The following is a 25,608-nucleotide window of genomic DNA, read 5'->3' as shown; positions in this document are numbered from 1 at the left end:
TCACAGCGCTCTTTGTTGAAACTCATTCCTTTTGCTTAGTTTAAAGAAAAATGGTTGTTCTTTTTACAGAGCTTTTTTGCAGGTATTTTGCATAGATAGGAGTGTGGAGACAACCTTCAAAAAAAAAAAAGTAGAGAGAGAGATTAAATAGAAAAAGGAGTGTTCAAAGTCCTAGAGATCAGAAGTGTTTGTATTGAGATCTTCCTCATCAGTTCCTTGGCTAAAAACAAAGAGAGAAGCAGTCCCAAATGGAAGCAACAGACACTCAAGGAATGATAGTTTAAGGGTTTTGCAATGATTGAGTTTGTTTCTTGGTAGATAAAAAAAAATAGAAAGAAGTTTTAGAGAGAGAAGATGAAGTCCATGAATAACTGGCTTGGTTTCTCTCTCTCCCCTCAACTGCCATTAGAGGTTCAAGCAGATGCTCATCAATCTCAGCCTGCAACTACAGTTCCAACCAGTTTCTTTCTTTCCCCTCATCTTAACCCCTCTGGTATTTGCTATGGAGTTGATGCTGAACATGGGGGTTACTACTCTCAAATGTCTTCAATGCCTCTCAAATCTGATGGCTCTCTCTGCATCATGGAGGCCCTGTCAAGATCACATCCAGAAGGTCCAAACCCAACTATCTTTTCTGAAACTTTGATTTCCAAGGCTGTGATTTTCACCTTCTTTTGTATTTCTCGCTCTAAAACTTTGGATAATGGTGATTATTTGGTTCTAAGCTTGTTTTTAATTGTTCTCTGATTTGGGTTTTCTCTCTGTAAAACTTGGTTGTTTTTTCTCTGTAAAGCTTGGTTTCATTGTCAAAGAGTTAACCTCCAGTTTGAGCTTTATTTCTCAAAACTTAGCGCCATTGTCGAATACTCGGTTCTGAGCTTGTTTATGGCGTTCTCTGGTTTGGTTTCCCTCTCTAGAACTTGCTTCCGTTGTAATTTGTTGAGCTTGTTTGCCGGTGGTCTTCTATGTGGATTTTCTCTCTAGAACTTCGTTTCATTGTAAATAGTTGGGGCTGAGTTTTATATTGGGAGTTTTCTGATTTGCATTTTCTCTCTCTACAGGAATGGTGCCATCTTCTTCACCCAAACTTGAAGATTTCATGGGAACTCAACAATATAGTCATGATAGAGAATCCATGGCCCTGAGCTTAGACAGCAATGTCTATTTCCAGCAAAACCCACACCATGAAAACACCAGGAACGCCATGAACCTGCAACATTTGAGGAATGTTCAGTTCCATCACCCATCTTTCCAGCCATTACAGGGAGCCATTTGCTCAACAATGGGTGGGCCTGTAATGTATCAGAGCCCACCATTAGAGGAGCAGGCAAAAGAAACACCATTATTAGAAAACTGTAGCTTACAGCTTCCCACCATGGCCGAAGACGGGTTATCAGGCTTGAAATCATGGGTTAGGCATTTTACTACAGCTTCACCAATGGATCATCAAAAGATGAACATGGGTGGTGATGAAAATGGAAATGGAAGTGTGAGTTCAACTATGAATCCAATTGGGTATGGAGATTTACAGTCATTGAGCCTATCGATGAGCCCTGGTTCTCAGTCAAGTTGTGTAACTGCCCCTCCCCAACAGATGGCCAATAATGGAGTGGTCGAATGCTCGGTGGCCATGGACTCAAGAAAGAGAGCAGGTGGGAAGCTGGTTCAGAAGCAGCCTGTTCATAGAAAGTCCATTGAAACTTTTGGGCAAAGGACTTCTCAGTACAGGGGTGTTACAAGGTAAGTATGAGTACCTCTCTCTCTCTAGACTGCATTTTCTTGTTTCCATTTGAAATTTGATCTATATTGATCTCTCACTCTCTCTCTACAATACTGCATTTTATTGTTTCTATATAATCATTTTTAGGGGAATGTGATATCTTCAGGCACAGATGGACTGGCAGGTATGAGGCGCATTTGTGGGATAATAGTTGCAAGAAGGAAGGGCAAACTAGGAAAGGCAGACAAGGTCAGTCTGAGTTCCTATTCTCTCTCTTTCTCTTTCTCTCTCTTCCTGGTGCTGTTCTGTTTCTTATGTTTCCTCTTTCTTCAACTTTTGACTGGTTTAATCTTTCATGTTCTGATTTGTTGAAATGCCAATGACAAAACACCTGCAGTTTATCTTGGTAAGTTATTCTTAAACTGAACTTACCAAAGAACATCATTGTTTTTTTTGTTTATTTTCACCAAAACATTGTTATTAATATCAAAACTAATTAAGAGAAGGAAAATAGTTTAAGACCCAAAATTTGTTAATCTTCTTCCTTGTATTTTGATACAGGGGGTTATGACATGGAAGAGAAAGCTGCTAGGGCTTATGATTTGGCAGCCTTGAAGTATTGGGGTCCTTCAACTCATATTAACTTTGCTGTATGATTCCCATGGCTCCTATTTTTCTAGAAATTCTATTTTTTGAAAAACTAAATCTAGTTTGACTCTCTGTCTCTCTGCAGCTGACTAACTATCAGGAGGAACTTGAGGAAATGAAGAACATGAGCAGGCAGGAATATGTTGCTCATTTGAGAAGGTAAAAGACAGTGAACCATATAGCAAACATGGGTCTATGTTTCAATCATTGTTCCATTACCTTACCTCTCTATTTATGTTTGTATTATCAGGAAAAGTAGTGGATTTTCCAGAGGAGCATCAATGTATCGGGGCGTAACCAGGTCTCGGTTGTTCGACCTTGATTGCAAATCTTTATATATATATATATATAGCGAGAGAGAGAGAGAGAGAGAGAGAGAGAGAGAGAGAGAGAGAGAGAGAGAGAGAGAGAGAGAGAGACTTAATGGGTATTTCTATTGTACAGGCATCATCAGCATGGGAGATGGCAGGCTCGAATAGGCAGAGTTGCAGGAAACAAAGATCTCTACCTTGGAACCTTTAGTAAGTTCCGTTTCGTCAAATTAAAATCAATCAATGAATACTTCGCCTTTGTTTTGTTTCATTGAGTTCTTCATGGGCATTCGGTATGCTAATATACCGAGACATTCCTAAGGTTACCATGCCCTCTGCATAATCTCAATTAATTACTCAATTCTTAAATCTGATTATGAAAAACTCGTGTATCTATATAATTAAATTCTTCCTTTTTATAGGCTGTATATAGCCGTGTCAATGATGGAAAAAATCCAACAGTATAAATAGTTAATTGATGGAAAACATCCTTGTTCTTGTGTTCTCTATCAGGAAACACTACTAGAGAGAGAGAAAGGGAGAGAGAGAAAGAGAGACTTTTTCAAAAGTGAAATGAGTGATTAAGCTGTTTTTCACTGATTTGATTCTTATCAGTGAAAAGCACACAAACATGACAATAGGACTGTTAAACATATTAAAAAAAAAACATAACAATGGAGCTTTACATGGATGAGTGAGGGAGGGATCAATGACGAGAAAAATTTCTGTGTTGCTGATAATTTAGGTACTCAAGAGGAAGCGGCCGAGGCGTACGACATAGCTGCAATCAAATTTAGGGGTGTGAATGCAGTGACAAACTTTGACATCTCACGCTACGATGTAGAGAGAATCACAGCAAGCAACACCCTTCTGGCTGGAGAACAAGCTAAGAGGATCAAAGGCAGAGAAACCCAAGAGAGGGAAACTCTAGAGAGGGAGACCCATGAACGCATTGACGAGAACCAGGCAATCATATGCAGGCAAAATAGCGTGGGGGACCCAAGTATCCCTGATGGAAGCACCAGCCAAGCCTCTACTGTCCAGAAGCTCGATCAGAAGCTCATTAGCTACAGAAACCCATATCTCTCCTCAAATTTGCATGATATAGTCACAATGGACAGTTTGAATTCAGGTGAGAGAATCGAAGATTCAAACAGGTTTATGAGCCATTTATCAAACAGCTCGTCGATGGTTACAAGTTTGGGCAGCAGCGGAGGTGAGGACCCGAGGCAGGGGAGCCCTGATAAGAGCAATGGATTGTCTATGATCTTCTCAAAGCCAAAATTCATGGGCTCAGCCCCTATAAGTACATGGAGGCCTTCAATTCCAATGGCACACATACCAGTTTTCGCAGCTTGGACTGATACATAGTTGCAGTGGTGACTGCAAAATTTTGCAAGGTATTCAATTTGGAGTAGGTGGGGTTGGATTTGTTGCCATGGTGAATAGAGAGAGAATGTTAATGGTGGGGTTAGGTGAGTGAGATGGGGGAATTCATGATCACTGTGGTCAAAGTGGACCAGGGAAATGTCTGTAGTTTTTGGGGGGAAGCTCAAAAGTTTTGAAATACTAACATGGGAAGATCTGCAACAGGAAGGGTTTGGGATCAATGATTTCATTTTGCAATGATGGTGTTGGAAGATCGATCTCTCTCTGTCTCTCTCTCATGGAGGATGAATGTTTCTCTCTCTAAATCTCTTTCTCTCTCTACTTCAGTCCATTTAGTGGTAGTACGGAGCCAGCTCAATGTTATCTCACGCCCTCTCTAATTTTGAAATGATGTGTTCAAACTTTGATCTTGGAAAGTTACAATTTGACCAAATCTCTCTCTCTAGACAACTTCAACTCAGGGTTGTTTCTCTCTCTCTCTCTCTAACTTTATATAATCAATCTCTTTCTCTCTCTAAGTCTATGTAATCAATATATCTCTCTCTAACTCTATGTCATCAATCTCGTAATCAATCTCTTTCTCTCTGTAAATCTATGTGATCATCTCTCTCTCTAATTTGAAAATGATGGTGTTGAGAGATGAGCGCGCATTCACATCTTGCAGTCCCTCGGGACTTTTGTTTTTCTTTAAGGGCACGGTAAGTACAAAAACCAGGTGGATGTTGCCAATAATTTGTGGTCATTTTTTTGACTAAACTCCCGCCTATTTTTGTAACCTCATCATTTTGTCTTGCTTTTTGCTTTGTGTTTCCAATTGTCTCATAAAAAGCCTCAAATTTTCCAAAATGACATAGATCGATATTCTACACCTTGGGGAGTGTACTGTTCATTTGCTTCCTCAAGTAAAATCCCACCTAGGATTAATTTTATTCAAAAATTTGGGATATCAAACCTCGTTAAAATAAATTTCCTAAATTGAATATAAACAGTCTAGTTTTTTGAGTGGTGAGTTCTTAGGTTTTAAATTATTCAAATTTTGAATTTTATTGATAACTCTAATTTTAAATTTTTTTCTTATGAAAGTATTTATCTAATGATTAGTTGGTTGCCAAAGTTTAATTCAAACAGTCCTCGTCATAGGGAGAAGTTAACTATGCTCCATCGGGAGCGTAGCATGCACGGTCTGAACTTATTAGATCTTTACCTTGGGGTGCCTTTTGCAATGGAAAAATAAGCTCTGGCATTTTTTTGGAGAGGGACTAAAATATCCTAGTAAATATTTAACCGCAAAATTAGGCTCTTCATCCAAGCAACAACAAATTTACGATTGAACATAAAAATTTGAAGAATCATAGTTTAATGTTGGAAATTGATTTTAGAACCATCATAAAGATTTTCATAATCGAAAAGCGATTTCCAAGAATTTGAAGTCAAGCTTTATTTTGTTTTCATAAAACCTAAGCCTTTTAAAAGAAAATTGGTTGTCGTGCTTTAGAAGTTTGTTAGGCAATGAGCTGTGAAGTTGAATATGCTAAAGCCCTTGATGGAAATTTTACAAGGTACCCCCACCTACATATGGCACATCTATGAGAATCGACGGTTGGTATTACTGCTGGTATAGTGTCATAAGGACCTAAGACTCCAAGTTTTTTATTTTTATTCTATAAAATATTTTCTATTGAAATTAACTGCCGGCATAATGTCACAACTCACAAGTTAGATTTTGATCCAGTGATATTGATCAAATGACTCAAGTATTTATTTTTTATTTTCATTTTATAAAACATTTTATATTGAAATTTGGGGGATTGCACTCACAGGAGAGGGGGGGGCACTTGACAAAAGAAGATTTTACCCGAGAGTTATTTTTATGATTTTAATAAAAACTATATAATTTCTTTTTAATTGTTTGTTAGGTGTAGCCCAATGGTAACGGCACTGATTAATAAAAAAATTAACAATACAACAATATTTAGGCTTAACATTATGACTGAAGCTATCCCAACGATTTAGTCAAATCAAATGGCTGGGAACACGGGTCACATGTTTTATGTGTGGATGACAGTATATGTGAAGTTTTCCCCTCATACAAAAGGTGATGTTAGGGCGAATGTCAATGGATGCATGTGCTTACCTTCAAAAATCAATTCTCAGTCCAAAATTCTAAAGGGCTATAATATTGACCTCCACAATCATGAATATTTTTTTTTAATAAATTGTGTATCGAAGATCTAACATTTATATATTTAAATATCCATCAAGTGTAAGTGGCTACCCATTAATCAATCCATGCACCATGTACCATTTCTATTAGTAGTTCAGAGAGGAAATATCATTTTCTTTCGTAAAAGTTTTTTTTTTTTTTTTTCCAAATTTTCACTATGTACTTTCTATTTTTTTATTTTTAGGAAATTTACCAAAATCAACTTTGCATTTTAACAATTTAACCGTTACTATCAACTATTCAAACACTTGGTTATATATATTTTGATGGGTATTTTAAAATTAAATTAAACAATATGGGTAATTTGTTAAATAATTGATCTCTTATATGTATTTCGGTAATTTCCATGGATACTTTTTGAGAAATTTTTCCTTTTTCACAACAACGAAAATTCCCTTGAAAATCGCATATATTCCACTCAGCTGTTCTCACATTTGAAAAGTTTCGGTGTGGTTTATTCCCGCCAAATTTGACATTGTTGTCATTTGTACAAAAGCCTTTTTGTTTCTTCTCCCCTCAATTGAAAAGGATGGGGTACAAACCCTTGAGCTCCATGGTACCTCAACCGTCAATCAAGCAAGACTATTGGAATTGAGGTTAAGTTCTAAATGCAGTTACAATTTTTTTTTATGAATCTTCATGTAATATAGGGTACCTTGAAGGTAAAAGTACATACATATATAAACTTTATTTGTAGAAATAGGGTTATAGTGATCCTCACAAACTATTTTATTTGGATAGTGTAGATCTAACAATATTTTAACCAATGTAGGAAAAATCGAACCAGAAATAGTTAACTAGACGTGGGATTGGAAGCTGTTCAACCAACCTAACCGGTAAACCGGCCGGTTCAATCGGTATAACTAGACAACTCCCGGGCAATCAAAGAAGTGTTAATTTTTTTTAATGAAATATAAAAAGCATATTTAAAGCATGATTAAACAAAGCACATCCAAATGAAGTTTAAAATTAATGAAAAATGGATTTTAATGAATTGTGCCTAGAGATAATTTTCAAATTTTCTAAAAAATATAAAATAAATATTAATGGAAAACTTTTTTTTCCATCTTTGGCAAAATAATAAAAAAAACATTAAAAAATATATTACAAACAAAATTCTTTATTTTTTGAGATTATATATATATATTTTAAATATCTGGCCGGTTCGCCAAAACCAGCCGAAACCAAAACCGGTTAATGGCCGATTCTAATCTAAACGGGTTGTTAGCATTTGAACCACTTATCTTTTTTTATACATTAATTTTTAACAAAAGCGTCACTTTTTTATATTATCTTAAAAAATATTTAAAATCTATACCGTCCCACTAAAATAGAAGGTATAGTGACCTTATAACAATAGCATCATACAAGTATAAATACATTTAAAAAAACAAAAAAAACAAAATAAATTGGTGGATTGGAAAGGTCAATTTTACAATACAAGAAGAACTTTGGGGTGGGTGGGGAAATAAGAGGCACTTTGTTTTAGGGAACGCCACATGTCAGCAATGTAGGGAGCCTTTAACGTAACCATGAATACTGGATTAAGTCATCGCTTGAACAGGGAAATGTCATTTTACCCCATGGGTGAAAGGGCTGCTTTCTAAAATGGTCAAAATTTAAGAGGCCTTTATGGCAACTCATCTGGTTATTCTAATCCCTCCACAGGAAGGAAAGCCCTAAAAGGAGTTAGTATTTAATACTTTTGTGGATAATTAATTGGTGAATTAATTTTAGAATTTAAGTCACGAGCACTAGATTGTTGTTGGTGGGTAAATTTATTGGTGCCAAAAGGAGTTGGAGGATGCAACTCTTTCTCTCTCAAAATTTTCAAATTCTCCTCTATTTTTGATCTCTCTACAGTGTGAGAGAGACGAAGAGAAATAACATTGGTGCGAAAGCCGTTGCATTTACACGCATCTAACATTAGTGCGAAAGCCGTTGCATTTACACGCATCTAACATTAGTGCGAAAGCCGTTGTGTTTAGGCGCATCTGTTTTTTTTTTGCTAACAAAAAGGGGGAAAAGCCAAAGCGAAAATGAGCCAAAATGTTGAAGCAAATAAAGTTATCATTTTGTTATAGTTTTCTCATATCTTTTCCATAAGCAATGGTGCCTCGAACCTGGCAAAGGATCCAAGAGAAGTTTGCAAATGTAAGTGTGCCCCTTTTTTTGGATGCCATTTATAGTTCAAACATAGGTATAGAAGACCCATTGGTGTATAGAGCTCTGTGGAGGTAGTTGTGAGATGGGACCCCTAAGCAGACACCCTTAAGCCAATGACAATGACAAGGTTAAGTAATGTATGCTGGTCACATGCATCATGTAGCAAACAGTGTCCCAAATGCCCTACAACTGCATATTGGCCCTAAACTCCACTGCAAAGTCCTTTATGGGGTACACCTGTGGGGACATGCACCCATTGTATGTGTCATTTCACACCTGCCCATGCATGTGTACCCAAGAGAGAGAGAGAGAGGGTTCAATTTTCCTCTTATTTCTTCATATGTAATTAGCTGTAACATCTTAAAGTAATCATGGTTTTTGTATTACCACCCTGCCATTAATCTTTATATCGTTTGGGTTAGGATTCGAAAAATCGACAATCCAGCTCAGAATCGCGTGATATTGATTGAAATCAAGAGGCAAATATCTCATCCCCAGCTCAGAATCGCTCGATACCGATTGAGATAAAAAAGGACATGCCTCATCCCCAAGTCGCCTAAATTCTCTTTATGCACATGTAGCCTAGTCTAACCTACTAATCTTCTGATTTGGACCTCCGATTCGAGTCGTGTTCCCATTTTTCAAAAATCGGATTGGGCAAGGGCACGATCGCCTCCATTTTTATGAAGGATTATTTGGGCATTCACAAAAAGTTGGAGGGCGTATCATTGGTTGTTATCTTCATGGGTCCCGCTTGTTTTCCGTAGAGGATATTGTTGTCAATTTAAGATGCGTTTTTGTTTGGTGATGTTTCGTGTAAGTGGAAAAAGGGCACGTGCATTGTATGAATGTGAACGTATTTTAGAGATCAAATAAGAGCTGTAAATCTCGCAAGTGGAAAGAGGACATACACCCATCTATAATTTGAAGAGAAAAGGCCAAAGAATCAACGAAGTTGAAGACTCACGAATTCCACACAAGAGGACAAGTTAGAGAGAGAAAGATGTGAAAGAGTTTGTCCAAGAGGCAGAGAAAGAGATGACAGAGGAAGTGGATATTTGTTATAGGGGGAAATTAAAAAGAATGTTAGTCAATCTTTTTCTTTTTTTTTAAAAAAAAGAATTCTCTCAATCCAATGACATCATCAGACGGTTTTTTTTTTTAGTTTTTTTATTAGCTTTTTTATTATGTGATTTTGTTTTTAAGCGATAAGATAAAAAGGAAAGTAAGTTTAGGTGACTGGTCATGTATATTATAGACCTAATACAAAAGCACATAACATGTATCTATCAAAACGTGCGTCGAGGTAGGGGAGGGGGAGGCTCTTGCTAAAAACGTTTGTGTTGATCCAGGGCATAGGCATCAAAATAAGAAATGGAGAAAGCACGTGAAATGGTTCCTAAACTCATTAAACATGCAACTATGTATCCAACTATAAAGATGGGCGTAAGTTCAAAACCAAAAAGCCAATAGAGGTAAGTCTAAATTCTTTTAATTTTCTTTTGTTTTTTATTTTCTTTTTTTTTAGTGTTGACAATGAATTTCATTGCATAAAAAGAAAGACAATTTTTTTTTTTTTTGATATAATTTTATACAAAAAATACAATTATATCAAAGATGTAATCACCAATGATGATCGACAAACACCACCTTTAGCCGGAGCATCAGCCTGAGACTCAGAGTTACCCTCACTACAACAATGTAAAAGCTCAATCGAGCAAGACAGTAGAAAAGAATTAAAGAGAGAGAGAAAGAGAGAGAAGTATGAGAGATAAGGCAGAGAGGGTGAGAGACTAAAGGCATGAGAGAGAAGGAGAGTAAAAGAGAGAATGGGATGTTCTTTCCTAGGTTAATATTCTTGGGGTAAAAGAGAGTTACCCCCTTGAAAAAGTTGTACCCATCTGACCTCTATGTTTGCAAGGGCAAAGACAGATGCTTGTCTTGTGTAGGGTACAATTCGATGTTATTTCATAGGGGTACTTACCTACTTCTTTCGAGCTAAATTCTCCACCAAAATTACCAGGGGCAAATTCCTATTTGCTAGCCTCATTATTTCCATTCCAAGATTTTATGCGCAATTTAATTAATCATGGACCTGGTTTTTATGAGTCCCCCCGACTCGTACTATTTTCATGCTGGCTCCCTTGAACACCTATTATTTGTATCGTTCTTGGATCCAAATATGCAGTGATCCATGATCTACATTGTGATGATTATGAATATATTAAATAAAAAATTTAAAATATGTTTATTATAATTTTTCCAGACCTAGTTTTTCAATAAATTTATTTTTTAGATGGATTTTAGGTCTGAATTTTTAAGGACATGTAATCTCTAACATGGAGATCATGAATATGAATAAATAAATAAATTTTAAAAATCAGAAATAATAATTCTAATAAGAAAACATTTAGACCGTTAGTTTCCATTGTTTTTAGATGGAACACCTACTTGCATCCATCTTTAAGATAGATGCTTTACACTTTCTGGATCGCATATGTAGAAATGCAGTCCAGCCCGTATGAAACAATTTTCCATATTTTCCTAGCCATTGGATAGAGTTATCTAGTTGTGGATGTTCATCTTAAAGATGGATGTTTGTCATTGTGCGCGCAAGTGAGTTTGCTTACTCACAAAATACTTTTTCATTAATCATCGGGTGTTGTTTAGATATTTATGTATTTTCCAAGGGTAGTTACATAAAGTTAAACCTAATAAATCCGTGCATATAATATAAATAATTGAGTGTTTAGTGTTTGTTGAAGTTTATATTAAGGGTTTTGTTAGACTACACCACCACCTGGTGGGATATACTTTTAAATTTTTCAATATTTTTGGACACTTACATACCCTTATCCTATAGTGTAGTAACCTTTTGTCTAGAGGTATTTTAAGTAATTAATCAATAGTAAAGTATAAATTCTTAATATAAACAAACGTATTTATTAACAATAGTGGACAATCACCGATATGGTGTGTGATATCACCCACAAGATGTATTACATGTTTTTTAACTACTAATAAAATGTCACTATTTTTTTTATAGAAATATCCATTCTACTTTTCTAAATGACCAAAAATGCCTTTATTTGAAAACTTTTATATTACAATTCAAGGGCATCTACATGTAAAAAAATATTAAAGATTTTAAGGGTATAGACCATCAAATTGTGTAGCGTAACAAAACCCTTATATTAAAGGTGTTGTTTGCATAAGGTTGCAATATTACATAATCAAAGTAAGGCACCCTTCTAAAATTTTATTGTAAGATGAAATTCTAATGTAAAAAATTCTTAGGATGGCCAGAAAAACTATTTTTATTTCTAATTATGAAATTTAAACTCTATAAATTGTTTAAATCAAGCTGATGTATAAATACGTGAAGTCTTAAAAATGGACGGTCTAGATAATGAGTTGTAAGATGTGCAATTTTTTAGACTTAAAAATATTTTTTTTTCCATATATCATGATGTCGGGATGATCAATAAATGAGATTTCCAACAGCATAACAACATTTTACCACTAATTTTTTAGGTGCACTTTAATTCTACAATTTTAGGTTGCAATCTTATAAAACTTTTTTCCTTAACCTAAAACAAAAGGCATGACGATGTACCACTTAATTTATACACACAATTTAATAATGTACGGCTCTAATGCAATGAGGATTTCTAATTTCCACCATTTCCACGGGTGCAATTAATATTAAAGGAATGCAATCTCGAAAACCGTTTCTTATGTAATATGTAGCATCATCTTTTTCTTCTTTTTTTTTTGAACTGTGCATCATCTTATTGTTACTTGTAAAGGAAGATATGGACAATCAATAATTAAAAGCCAGAATTAATGAATTTGTTGATACTATTTCAGAGAATAACTTAATACAGAAAAATATATTGGTGTTATAGGTGAAAGAGGAAATAAATGTATTTGGTGAAAGGAAAGCAGTTCAACAGGGCTGCAGGCCTATCAAATTAAGTAAAGCCTCACTTCCTAACTCAGGGAAAATTGCAATTCAAAGATTAGAAAAGCTTTCCATCGATCATCTCAGCCTGAACATTGTGATTGTGAGAAATACAGGCTCTAAAAGTAATATATATTATCTAGACCTTTTTTTTCGTTCTAAAAGTAAGTATTCATAGATCCACAAGATCTGCATTATTTTTTTAGTTTTAAATTTTATTGTTGGTGTTGGAAATTGATTTTAAAGCCATCATATATATTTCTGTTGCCGAAAGTGTTTTCTAGACAAGAATATGAGGTGAGGCTTTATTTTGTTTTCATAATTTGTAAGCCTTATAGGAACTTCATACTTCAAAAAATCAACTTTATTGAATAATTGAAGAGAGATAATAGAAAATAACAAGAAACGGACTTTATATAAAGAGGTTTGTTTGTTTGTTGCTTTAAATTGGAGCTGCCACCCCACCTACCAACAGCTAAGTGTTCAGGTGCTGCCAATGCATTCGTTTTCCTGAATGATGATTTTTCAATTTTTGTGAAATCATTCATGATAATCACATGCCCTTTAATACATTTGATGACCAAAACATAATTTCTTAACCCAATTTTTTTTCGCAATAAGAGGAAGGGTCCCCTACCCATTTTCATTAAATAAAGAGCATGATACCATGGATACGGACAGATTCCCTTTGAAAGGGAGTGTTAGCTACATCACGAGGCAAAATGGTAAATCTGGAGGTCGAGTGCGCCAAATTGTAGCCTCTGTAGCTCTAACCCCATGTTTGGCTAGTAGGTCGGCCATGTCATTGGCTTCTCAAAACACATGCTCAAAGGACAGGCAACAACCAAGATATGAATGGTTGTGCAAAAACGCCAAGGGTACATCGTGTTCCCTAATATAGAGCCTACCAACACCATGAAGTACTCGCAAAAACGACGTTAGTGTGCTTTAACTCTTTGATTAAAGGACATGGTTTAAGTTTCAGTTAAAGGTCATGGCCTCCATTCTTACTAAAACTTTCGAAAAATTGACTCCTTTCAAAATGGGGAAAAACAAGTATTGGCCTGTAAGCCCTATTGATCTACCTAACAAAAAAAGTTGATTAGCTGCACTCTCATTTCCAAAGCATGAAATTCTACCGTATAATTAGTATCAATGCCAATTGGAAAAATGAAAGTAGCCATCGTGATCCCGCATTATTCCACGACAACCTGCTCTTCTTGAATTGGGACATCAATTTGGAAGAGATGCTGGGAGGAGGGGTTCATTTTGGTCATGGTGCTAGGAAATCTACCCGTGGGAGCCCCATCTACACAAAGCTTGATGAAATTTGATGGCAGTTTGGACCAATGTACACTTAAGATCTTTAGTTGAGGAGATTCTACCCATTAAAGTATAAGAGTGCTTTCTTGGGAACAAGATCGGCCTTCTATGAGCCATCTATTTTTCTCCTGCCAAATAAACCATATGGTGACCAGGAAAAAGGAAATCCACACTAATGACATACCCTTGGATTTGGATATGAGTTTCCTCCACTTAAATAACAATTATAGAAGATCCTCACCTAAAGGCAAAGATCTACACTGTGAAGAATGATGGAACAATTACAATTAAGCATAAGATGACTTCCTAGTTCCTGTTCAGTTAGACAAAGTGGGCAGCGAGAAACTAGACTAATCCTCAAGTTTGAAGAAGCTTTGTTGCGGATAATCTGCAAGGCAGCGCTGACCAAGTGAACCATTTAGCTGGGGATGAGTGCATGCCTTGCAGAACTCCTTGAAATGGGTCCTTTATATTGAACAAATTCCCATGCATCTTTAACTGAGAAGGACCCATTTGGAGAGTGCATCCATATCAGTTGATCCTCTACTCGAGTCGTAGGTAACGAGTATGATTGCACTCAAATCCAGACTTGAATAGATTTTACCCAAGATTGGGGAGAACTCTATATAAAATATTTAACTTTAAGATTTGGGCTCATACCTAATTCTTTATAAATCCTGAATACTTCCTCCGGGTAACCATGAGTTGGCTAAAAAATCTACTAATTTTCTATTTTTAATCAACAATTGAACTCTATCCCTGAATAAATTCACCCCCATAAAGATACCTCTCCCGGAGTGAGAGTACACCTTCTTAGAGCATGCCTGCCAAAATACTTGTGCTTAGAAATCCGATAACTCGAGTTAGAAATAATTTTCTATGCAATCTTCATCATCTCTGCTTCGTTAAAATCATGAACTCTCTGTACCCCGGGGCCCCCTTTTCCGATTTAAGAGAGATATTATCTCAACCCATAAGTTGTAACTTGCAAGCATCAGCATTTCCCGCCCAAAGGAAACCACATTGTTGCAAACCTTTGAGGGAATACGAAAAGATAACTACATTGAAGATGCGCAAAGATATATTTTAAAAATTATCCTTCACCAGCAAAAGAAAGATAGAGAGCTTTTCTTCTAAATGCTTTCCCGATAAATCATCGCATTGGGAGGATTATGCATCCTTGAAAAGAGGCAAATCCAGGTTTTCAGATGGTAAGGAACCTTCCCCAAAATTAAGTATAGAGATGACACAATGCTTAATAGGAACATTTGCCCCAAAAAAGAAAATTTTGCTCTTGAATGCATTTTAATGCTTTGGCCAGTTGCATTGCAAAACTTGTTTAACGAGGATTTAAGCAATTCTGCAGAGGATAAAGATGACTCACTGAACATTAATACATCATAAACATAAATCAAGTGATTAACTCCTATGTTATTATTGTGATGAAAAGGCTTTAAGGAGTTTTTAACTTGAATAGCATGATCCAATTGCCTACTTAGGAACTCTATAATGAAAACGTAGAAATAAGGGGCCAATAGATCGCCTTGATTAACTCCTTTATTAACACAATTTTTTCACCCAACTTCCATTAGACTCCATTCTACAACGAGGTTTTGATGAGTCGGCTGATGCACTTGTTCGCTAGTGTACTCCATCCGATATTTGTTTTACAGATGGATTTTAGAACAAAAAATTCAGAACTTGACCACTAAGATCATGAGGTTCCAAAAATAATAATTTTACTATTTTTGAAGTACTTTATGGTGAACTTTATTTTTCGCATCATTTTGTTACTTCTCGAGAAATTGTTTGATTTGCACTATTTTTGGAGCGACAAAGATATAGATCCAAGACAAACTTTTTTTCAATGATTTCAAATGTGTTTCATATTATTTATGAAAAACAATATAGAACCAAAATAAATACAATAAGACTATTTACTTTTGATACATGAAAATCACAATCATCATTTATCATTGAATGTGAAATCTGATGGATGAAGATGTCACATTGATAAGGTACAAAATCCAATATAAAATTTTTCGAATGTTGTGACACTTCAATATATTGATTTCACATCCAATAGCTAAAAAGAATTATGACATCCTTGCTCATAATATACAATCCCGTCTAGAACATCTTTTATTTCATAGGTGGTTGCATACAATGCACTTCGTTTATATAGTTTTTTAATAATATCATGATCGGTAGTATGATATTACAACGTGACCATATAGGTTATCATCATACAATCAAATGAGTAGGTTGGTGATAGAGAGAGAGGGTGGGATGTAAAGATTGAATAATGACTTTGGGTGAGACCCACTTCATACATCGCCAATGATGGATGAAGATTTTCTCCATTTAAAAAAATAATATTATTAATGATTAAAAAAAAAAGAATGTTGGATAATATTCTAAACTTAGACCATGACATAGTTGCAATGTTCTTTTATATCTCGCCAGTGATTGTCCGACGAATTCATATATATATATATATATATATATATATATATATATATATATATATATATATATATATATATATATATATATACAGGATAATCTAAACTTTACAACCCTTGAAATTACAAAGGTTCAAGATAGAGAGAGTTGTGAAGGGTGGATTTATCAATTTTGTAATCTATTTTAAAAAAATATATTACTTTTGTGTGGCAATTTTGTAAATATTATTACAAGACAAAAGGTATTATTACAAGACAAAAGGTACTTTTGTCATCTCTATAAATAATTGAAATTTTAACTAAAAGACAATAGTATTTTACAAATAAAATTCCATGACACTAACTTTCAAAATGCCATTGTATTTTTGTGAAAATTTCAAATTTGTCATTGCTTAATGGTAAAGTTACATATTTAAATATTTTTTAAATAAAAATGTAATTATTGTTTTGATAAATACACCTATCACAACCCCTTCTAACTTGAATCTTTGTATTTTGAGGGGTTGTTAACTCTAGACAAACCATATATATATAGAGTAATGGTCCTATATAAACACTATCGGACAATCTTGACCACACGATAAAATTGGGACGGTGATGAAGGTAGGCGAGATCACTATTTATTTTCGCTTATAGGCGTTAAAAAGACTTTTCTTATATATATATATATATGCGAAAGTATATAATGAAACTATTTATCTTTTGCACAATATAGTCACAATTAAATTTTACTATTGGATGTGAAATTGAGTGTCTGTATTTATTTCATTGACCAAGCTTAAAATTCCAAAAATAATTTTACGGATTTTATGACATACCCAAACTATCGGATTTCACATCGGATGGTTATAAGTAATTGTGACCTCTTATACAAAAAGGTAAATTACATTATATATATATATATATATATATTGCGATTTGAATCTATAGAAAATAAAATAAAATTTAAACACTACTAGACATCCGTAATCGTTAGATCGTCTAGATTCAATTTGAGCCATTGGGTTCATATATTCATTTGAGTTAGTGGGCAAATCCCATCTTTTTCCCTCTTATATATATATATATAGTGTACATTTAAAAAAAGAAGTAAATGAAATTAAAGAAAAATGAGAGCATGGCCTAACTGGATTGGCTCTAGTTAGGACCATCCTCATAACCTAATGGCTAGCCCTAGAGCCACATTTTGTCACCCATGTCTAGTTCTTTAGGGCAAGGCCCCGGCCCTAGTTGGGCACATCCCTCAAGCCCTAATAGCAGGGCCCTTTTCTTAGGGCAGAACCCGACCCTAGCTGGGCGCATCCCTCAGACCTTAGGGCCACATTTTGGCTCATGCCTTAGTTTTAGGCCTTAGGGCCACATTTTGTGGCTCATGCCTTAGTTTTTCAGGGAGGGTCCGGGGCAATACCACCCCATGTACCCCTTCCAAAAGCCAAGGGAAACAAATGGCTCTAACCACCTACAAATATTTTTGGTTAAATTATAATCTACTGATTTACCACAAACTTAGATCGAGGGCACTATCGTAATAAATATCATTGGATTCCATCCTCTTACCCCACCCGAAATTTCGCCGAAATTAACCAAAACAAACGAACAACCTACAAACAAAAGCTCCCACCCCAACCTTCCTAATATCCAAAGACTACCCCTACAAATACCCATGCTATGTCCTATAATCAATATCCTATAGGGTCATTCACGATAATTTTTAAGAACCAACGGCAGAGACAGGAATAAAGTGGCGAGTGGGACCCACGTGTTAAAGGGTCACATCGTGTCGGCGCGACACGTGACATGAGGGCCGCATGGAAACGTCACGTCAAAAATCCAAGTAGAATCTACCGCCGTTACTCCATTGGCCGGCCGTCTGACACTCAGCCGTGATTGCGACACGACACGATCGCGTGCCTCGCCGCCGTTTCGTTGACTGTCGAGGTTAGGTCTTTTATACTGGCAACGACATCGGTGCAGAATCGGACGGCTCATATTTGATATTTTTAACACTTGGGACCCTACATCGTGCGTCTTTTGCGTACACGTGGCAGCCTTATTTGCTTTTTTCTTTATTTACTTTTTATTTTTGTTTTTTATTGTTGGGATTTTTCTTTTTACGGAGATTTATAAAAAGCGCGAAGAAGGCGCCATACTTTCTCTCTCTTTTTGTTTGTTTTTTATTTTTTTAAAAAAAATTAAATTCTAATGTTACTAGTAAGATATTGTGATAGGGTTCTAGCTCTACCAAAAGGGTGCGGTTTGTATAGAGCGTAGGTCCTAAAGTATCAAATTAGAGCTTACTTTCAAATAGTGTCGAGATATGCGATTTTAGCATTGGAAATATTTTTGACAACCTTTAAACTATATTTTTATTGTTATCTATAAAATTTAAAACATTAAAAAGTATGCACATCGATAGATATATAAAAACTTGAAAATCTTGAAAATTGACAGTAAAAAAATGTGTAACAAAATATATTATTTTTAAAACTTGAAATCCAATTTTTTTATCATGTCCATGTGTCTTGATGTCGAGATGATCAATTTAAGGATATTTGAGCATCAAAATAATATCTTCTAGTGAAAGTTTTGAGGGAAGCTCAAATTTGATTGTTTAGATCTTCGGCTCTATATAAACTTTTCTCCTACTAAAATGAATAAAGCCTCACAAAATTTTTTTAACTTTTTTGTGAGAAAACCTTCAATTTGATCATCTTGGGTTTGACCATTATGGTTGCGAAAAATTTTATGATTTCAAGCCTTAAAATAAGGATGCGGTTTCTATGCAGCCCAGATCGCATGTGTAAAAATGCGGGCCTCGTAATAAATCTATTTTTTAGATGGATTTTAAGACTTAACTTTTAAAGACATGTAATTTCTAACATAGAGATCACAAATATGAAAAATAAATAAATTTTAAAAACTAAAAATAATAATTTTAGTAAAAAAATATTTGGACCATTAGTTTCTATTGTTTTTTAGATGGAACACCTACTTGCATTTATCTTTAAAATGGATACTTCATACTTTTTGGACTGCATATATAGAAATGCAGTCCGGCCCGCATGAAACAATTTTCCTTAAAAATAATGTATACCATAACACATTATCTAGACTCGTCCTTTCTATTCTAAGAATACGTGTATATGAATATGCTAAATTTGTACTATTTTTTGAATTCTAAATTTTATAATCGATTTTGGAAATTACTTTTAAAACTGAGATTTTTGATACTAAAGTACTTTGAAAACAAAGATTCGAGGTGAGGATTAACTTTGTTTTCGTAAAGCCCAAGAAACAACACCATTTTATTAAAAAAGAGTTTAAAATTTCGATGGAATATTCATAAACAAGAAGTTAAAATTACAATGTTCTGTTACTACTATTGTTTTATCCCGATAAAAAGAAAAAAAAAGAAAAGAAAAAAAAGAAGAAGAAAGATTGGGACATGTTTTTGGCGTTATCAGAATGTCCAAATGAAATGAACGGAAAAAGCTACCAAAATGTACGAAAGAAATGAAGGGGGCAAAGTATTAAAAAAAGGTAACGTAAAATTCTTTGGCATTCAGAAATGGAGGCCGCTTAACTGAAAAGGGTGGTGAGAAATTGTCCTTATTCACCCCCTCTCTTTAACTTTCATCTGCACAGGAAAAAGAGAAGGGGATTTGGATCTATCGACACTACTTTACAGACACAGATAGAGAGAGAGGGAGAGGGAGATTGGAGGGAGGTTGTTTATTAGTGTTTCGAGACTCGGTACTACTTGAACTCGACCGAATAATTTGGACTCCCTGGTTTATAATTTTTTTATTTTAAAAATCATTTCAAATCGAGACTCACCTAGTGAAATTTGATTTTGTAGGAGATTGTCCCTATTTTTTGATGGAACTGGGAATCCGTCTGATTAGTGGGAATCACTCCGTTTTGTTAATGACTTGAATGACTATCGGTGGACTCGGAAATCTAGATCAGAGAGCTAGGTAGTTGCCATTTTAGGTAAAGGTTATGTTGATTTTTGTTTTCAAATTTATTTAAGATATTTTTTGGACCCTAAGAGAAAAAATTGCTGATGTCTGATAAAGTGAAGAGCTGATACAGTGCACAACATTAAGTTACTACGTTTTAAAACTTTGGTGCAATAATAGAGGAAAATCGCTTTAGGTTTGGCCAGGACGAGGGTTGATAGAAAAGGACAAATGGGATTCTTCAGTCTTTTGCTGAAGTATTTTCTTATGTGAAGAGGCTATCAGGAAAGATGACACTAAATGGCTGAATTCTTTTTATTAATTAACATTGCGATAAGGGAAAAGTCTACATAGGGCCGCCGCTCTAAACAATCAAAATTGAGCCTACCTCAAAAATTTTAGTAGAAGAGATTGTTTTGATGCCCAAATAGTTTCAAATTGATCATCTCAACATCAAGATGTATAGACATGAGAAAAAAAATGGATTGCAAGTTTTGGAAATAGTGTATTTTGTAACGTATTTTTGGACTGTCAATTTTCAAGATTTTATAGATATGTCGATATACACTATTTTTGAAGCTTTAAACCTTATAAATAAATATGAAAATATATTTTAAGGCTATCACAAAGATTTTCAATATTGAAACCACATTTCTCGATACTATTTGAAGGTAGGCTCTAATTTGATTGTTTAGAGCCTAGGCTCTTTACAAACAGCACATTTATGATAATCATATTTGAGTGTCCATATTTTTTTTCACTACTTTTAACATGTTTTTTTGGGTTTACCTTTTACTTTTTTTTTAGCCTTTTACTTCAACCAACTTGATGATGATGAATCATCTTTGAGTGAGATTGTTTTTGTTGCTTTTTCTCAGCTCAACATTAAAAAAAAATAAGGAAAAAAAAAAAGCACCTTATGAGCTCTCCACATATCAATGGTTTTGCATTCTTGTGTCTTTTTTTTTTTTGACAATATTACTTTAATTTATTAATCAATCATGGAATACAATATCTCAAGAGCTGATTACATCGGAAATGACAATAGATTACATCAATGCTCCTCACTTTCCTAAATCATCCACAATGCCGTTTGCCTCTCTATACACATGTTGAAATGGTATATGTAAAGTTGTAAACATATCCACAACGTTCATCCATTTTCTTCTGAATCGCCATGGTGGTCTTGATACCTTATTACACCAATTTATCAGGTTAAGAGAATCACCTTCAACCATTGTTTGTAACATCGCCATCTAACCGCTAACCGCCTGGTTAGATCGGAACCCGCCAGTGGCCTGTTCCGGTTTGGGCGGTTGGGGTGATCAACTGATATTTTAAAAAACAAATGCATATAAATTCTCAAAAATAAGAAATTTGATTTTAAATGCATTTTAAATATTCTTTACATTATGGTAAAGATTAAAATTGTTTTTGTCATTAATACTCACTTTTTATATTTTCCCATTTTTTTTAGAAAATTTTAAAAATAGCTCTTGAAAAATATAAAACGGGTTAAAATCCATTTTTTTCATTAATTTTCAATTTCATTTGAATGTGTTTTGGTTTAATCATTCTTTATATACTTTTCATATTTTAGTAGATTTTTTTTGCATTTTTTTTTTTAACATTTTTTTGACCGCCCCCAGGACTTGCCCGATTAGATCGGTTGAATCAGCCGGTTAAACCGCCATGTTCGGTTAACCAGTCCTATTCGATTTTGCAAACACTGCCTTCAACTATGCATAGCAATCGAATATTCTTTTGATTCATCAACTGCACTACTCTCTCTAGAGCCTCCATCTCCGCTTCATTCACCATACCCATTCCACACAGTCCAACATAGCAAAAAATAACTCCCCATTCGAATTCCACCAAAGCCCGAAGGCCCTGGGTTATCGAACGAACTTCCATCGAAATTTAACTTTACACACCCTATCTTTGGTAGTGACCACCTTCCTCTCGGCCTTACCTGTGAGAATAGAGCCCGAGGCAATTTCAACTTAGGTTAATTTCGGTATGCTTCCGGTTTAGAATTGATGATTGTGAAACACATGATGCATTCATAACTTAGAGCCCTTTACGTGTACTAAAAAAAAGAAAAAGAAAAAGAAAAAGGGAGCTTTTTACATGTTTTTTAGCCAAGCTAAATAATCATTGTTCTCTTTTGGGCTAAGCAACAAGATTATTCAACGAGATTGGAGAACTCTTTTCTATGAAAAGTCATGACCTACTTGTTTCATAATGGAATAAATAACGCATGGGGTGCGTTTCCAAATTTGAGAAGCCGGCAGATTGCACTCTCTAAAAGCCACAAAAGATGTTTGCCTAAAACTGGACAGATTTAGCTGGATATTGTTTTCCTGTCGTAATTCTATGAAGTCGATATTGTTACTTTACCGGGAACCTTTCTCACCAGTTGAATAAGTTGTGATCATCTTTGGATCGTTTTGTATGTAATATTTCGGTGGTTGTTGCAAGACAATCATGCCTGCATTCTCATTTTCAAGATTCGACGTTATTCCTTTCACACTGTTGCCAAATTTTACGTGTATTTTTTATATAGAAATGTTGCACTTAACTGGTCAAGTCATGACATGAAAGACTATAACAAGCAATATGCAAATGAATGGTCATCATGGATGGTAAACTTTCAAGTGATCCACCGAATAATTGCATGAATGGGAGAATAACAAGGGAGTAATTTTAATATTTAAGAAAAAAATTATTTAAGCGGTCAAAAAATCTCAATTAACACTTGTCCTTGTTTGGACATTGGAACTTTGAACAAGCACAACAATCCGACTCGCATCAAAAGAAGAAAGGGTGCTCCCATCACTAAGCTGGGTCGTGTCACATGGGTCAAATAACTGAAATGCCCAAACTTATTTAGGGTTATCCTCTAACATAAGCGATTTGGGCACCTTTAAGAATTTTTTTGAGGAGGTACATAAGTGAATGAAAATTAAAAAGTAAGCCTCTAGTGTTAATTGAGATATTTTGTGACCCTCGTAATAATTTTGTAAGGGATTTTGACCCCTAAATGATGTCCCTTAAACTTATAATTTTTTTTTTTTTTTTTCAAATTTCCCAAAGTTTTTCCCTCTCTTATTCTTCACGCTCTATTTAATTTGTTAATTATGACAAAGTTGCTGAAAGAAAAGTATCCATCTACAGGCAAAAGCCAACATAGACAATGGTATGGTATTTACTCATGCAACTAGACTTGTCTCTATTAGATGGTAATTGATTTGGCTACACAGGTTTGTTGGGGAATTCATGATATAGAACTAAAATCATCATTTCTAACAAGTATGCTTGACGTACAGATTTAGGTCGTGGTTCAAGGGCCATAGAAGATAAGTTGCAGAAGCTTAAGAGGCAATCTATGGCTTGAACTAGGGTCGAATTTGCCTTTTGATTGGGAATGAATGCATCACAATGGGCCTCCGCATGGCGAGGACAAGATCGCCTAGCTTAAAGAGCATACTTTGACCTTATAAAAACCTGGCGTTAACATGGCCAATATTCCCCACATAACTACTCACAACTCCCATTGTTTCTGCTATGTAGCGATTGGTGCCAACGATAACAAACATTAGGCTACGTCTTGTTGAATATGCTATTCAAGAAATATATGTCTGCTCTACTTGAATGATATGACATTGATTCAAAGCCAACTTCATGTGCACAACAGAAGGGCTTTTGATTGGTTTAACATTCTACATGGTGAAGTGCAGCAGAACCTTCTCCATAAGAATGTCATTCATCAATTTTATTTTAAGTTGACCGGATTTTCTTGTTCTTCATTTCTTTAAGTGCACTCATCAGAAGGATTTGATTCACAACTCTGGAATCTTTCATTTCAAATTTTCTAGCAAATAAATAACTCTATAGGACTCTAAAATCGATTCTTAGAAATACATTCCTGAAATTTAATAGGAAATTTTAAAAATAACTTGTCTCATATCTTGTGTTAAGCTCCTTTAATTAGAGAATCATATAATGTGTGAACCAACACCATGAATGACCCAACACCACCAAATCATGGGGAATCATGTCATGGTTACTTTGCAACAAATTTGATGGAAAAACCTTTAGACTTGAAGGAGTTCTGGATCTTTTTGTGAATGAGTGTTTACAACTCAGTAACATGCTCCTTTCCATATAACTTTTTCTCTTGTTTGGCTGGATTTTCATCAGATTTTCTTTATTCTGGTGCCATATAATCGTAAATGCGATTCTATAGATGATTTGCATCAACAATATCCAAAAACTCCAAATATTTAATGAGCTATGAGTCTTGGAAGGTGCCAAAATATGATTCTTAGGAATACTTTACAAATTAGATCAGCCTCAAAATCATCCCTCATCTCCAAGTCGATCGGGGCTTGCCATATATATATATATATATATATAGAAAGATAATCAAGTCACGATTCTAATGCACTAAGTTTCGTTGAAAAATGCCTCACGAATCGAGAATAATTATTTGAAAAGCAAGAATAGGTCATGAAATTTGAAAATTGAATAACCATAAAGCACCTCTACTTCTCCAAATTTTTTCACCATCATCTGGTATAAAACCCCTGCAAAGTATCCATCATCAAAAAATTGTCGCCGAGAGGAACCACATATCTAAAGCCCGTATCAAAAATCTTTGAGGTTTGGGGCTTATCGCTCTGAAAAACTACTAAAAATGGTCATTAAACAATTTCAAGTATGCAATGACCCAAAGCTTCTTGTGAATCCCACCAAACGGTATAAGAATGACACCAAAATTTGAAGCTAAAGGTTTTTAGCCACTTGCTACTATTTTCTAAAGTTTCGGGCAGATCGGCCACCGTTTTCTGGGGTCTCCTCTGTAAAGTTCTCGCCTCCGCCATGATCAACAACTATGGACCATATTACTTAAAAATTTGACTTTGCCATATCTTTGTACTCTGAAATTTTAATAAGCTGATCGTTAGGGGATATCTATCTTGTAATAATTTTAACCACCATTTGCATCAATTTGCATATGTTTTGACCTGCTTAAATCGTGCTGTTTTATTGAACATCCGATTATAGATGTGGGTCGAATTGACTCCAGAGCTCATAAAGATTTTATTTCTAGGATCCTCCAATACCCAAAATGACAATCCCTCAAATCTGGGCCCTCCATTGTTTCTCTTGTTTCCGACACCCACACCAGATTCTTATTGGTGCTAACCGTCTCACACATTTGCAATCCGTGGAGTGCATTCTCCATCTACCCTACTTTTCAAGAATTTTCCAGTACAATGAGGCTCAATTATCCCTCCTCCACTTTTAAGTTGGCCTTTTGGTATGCATTCATGTTTGGCTATATTTTTCACATACTCTTGAGAAAAGCATTTCTTGCTTATCACAACATTTGCTAGATTCGAATTAAGTGCTCAAAGCTCAATACTTTGA

At 35.0% G+C, this 25,608-nt stretch overlaps 1 protein-coding gene across 2 annotated transcripts; it reads left to right on the top strand.

Annotated features, from left to right (window-relative positions):
• Positions 1-350: 350 nt before the first annotated feature.
• Positions 351-4,501, top strand: LOC18446904 (AP2-like ethylene-responsive transcription factor ANT). 2 transcript variants are annotated; one of them, XM_011629764.3, is made up of 9 exons: positions 351-613; positions 1,062-1,740; positions 1,887-1,969; positions 2,118-2,126; positions 2,282-2,370; positions 2,454-2,527; positions 2,619-2,669; positions 2,813-2,889; positions 3,425-4,501. In XM_011629764.3, the coding sequence occupies exons 1-9, from the start codon at positions 355-357 to the stop codon at positions 4,048-4,050; spliced, it is 1,947 nt and encodes a 648-aa protein (XP_011628066.2). In that variant the 5' UTR covers positions 351-354; the 3' UTR covers positions 4,051-4,501. The 2 variants fall into 2 exon arrangements, with proteins under 2 accessions (XP_011628066.2, XP_088709875.1); XM_088853749.1 differs by lacking the exon at positions 2,118-2,126.
• Positions 4,502-25,608: the final 21,107 nt, after the last annotated feature.

The sequence above is a fragment of the Amborella trichopoda genome, chromosome 12 (assembly GCF_054954075.1).
Source record: "Amborella trichopoda isolate Santa Cruz 75 chromosome 12, AtrichopodaSantaCruz75HAP2 v2.0, whole genome shotgun sequence".
NCBI lineage: Eukaryota > Viridiplantae > Streptophyta > Magnoliopsida > Amborellales > Amborellaceae > Amborella > Amborella trichopoda.
Note: the sequence above shows the minus strand (reverse complement) of the source record. Positions and strands in the feature narration are given on the sequence as shown.

Coding starts and splice junctions, on each gene's coding strand:
- LOC18446904 (XM_011629764.3), top strand. CDS start 355: ATGAAGTCCATGAATAACTGGCTTGGTTTCTCTCTCTCCCCTCAACTG. Junction 614..1,061: donor GTCAAGATCACATCCAGAAG/GTCCAAACCCAA, acceptor CTCTCTCTACAG/GAATGGTGCCATCTTCTTCA. Junction 2,371..2,453: donor CAACTCATATTAACTTTGCT/GTATGATTCCCA, acceptor GTCTCTCTGCAG/CTGACTAACTATCAGGAGGA.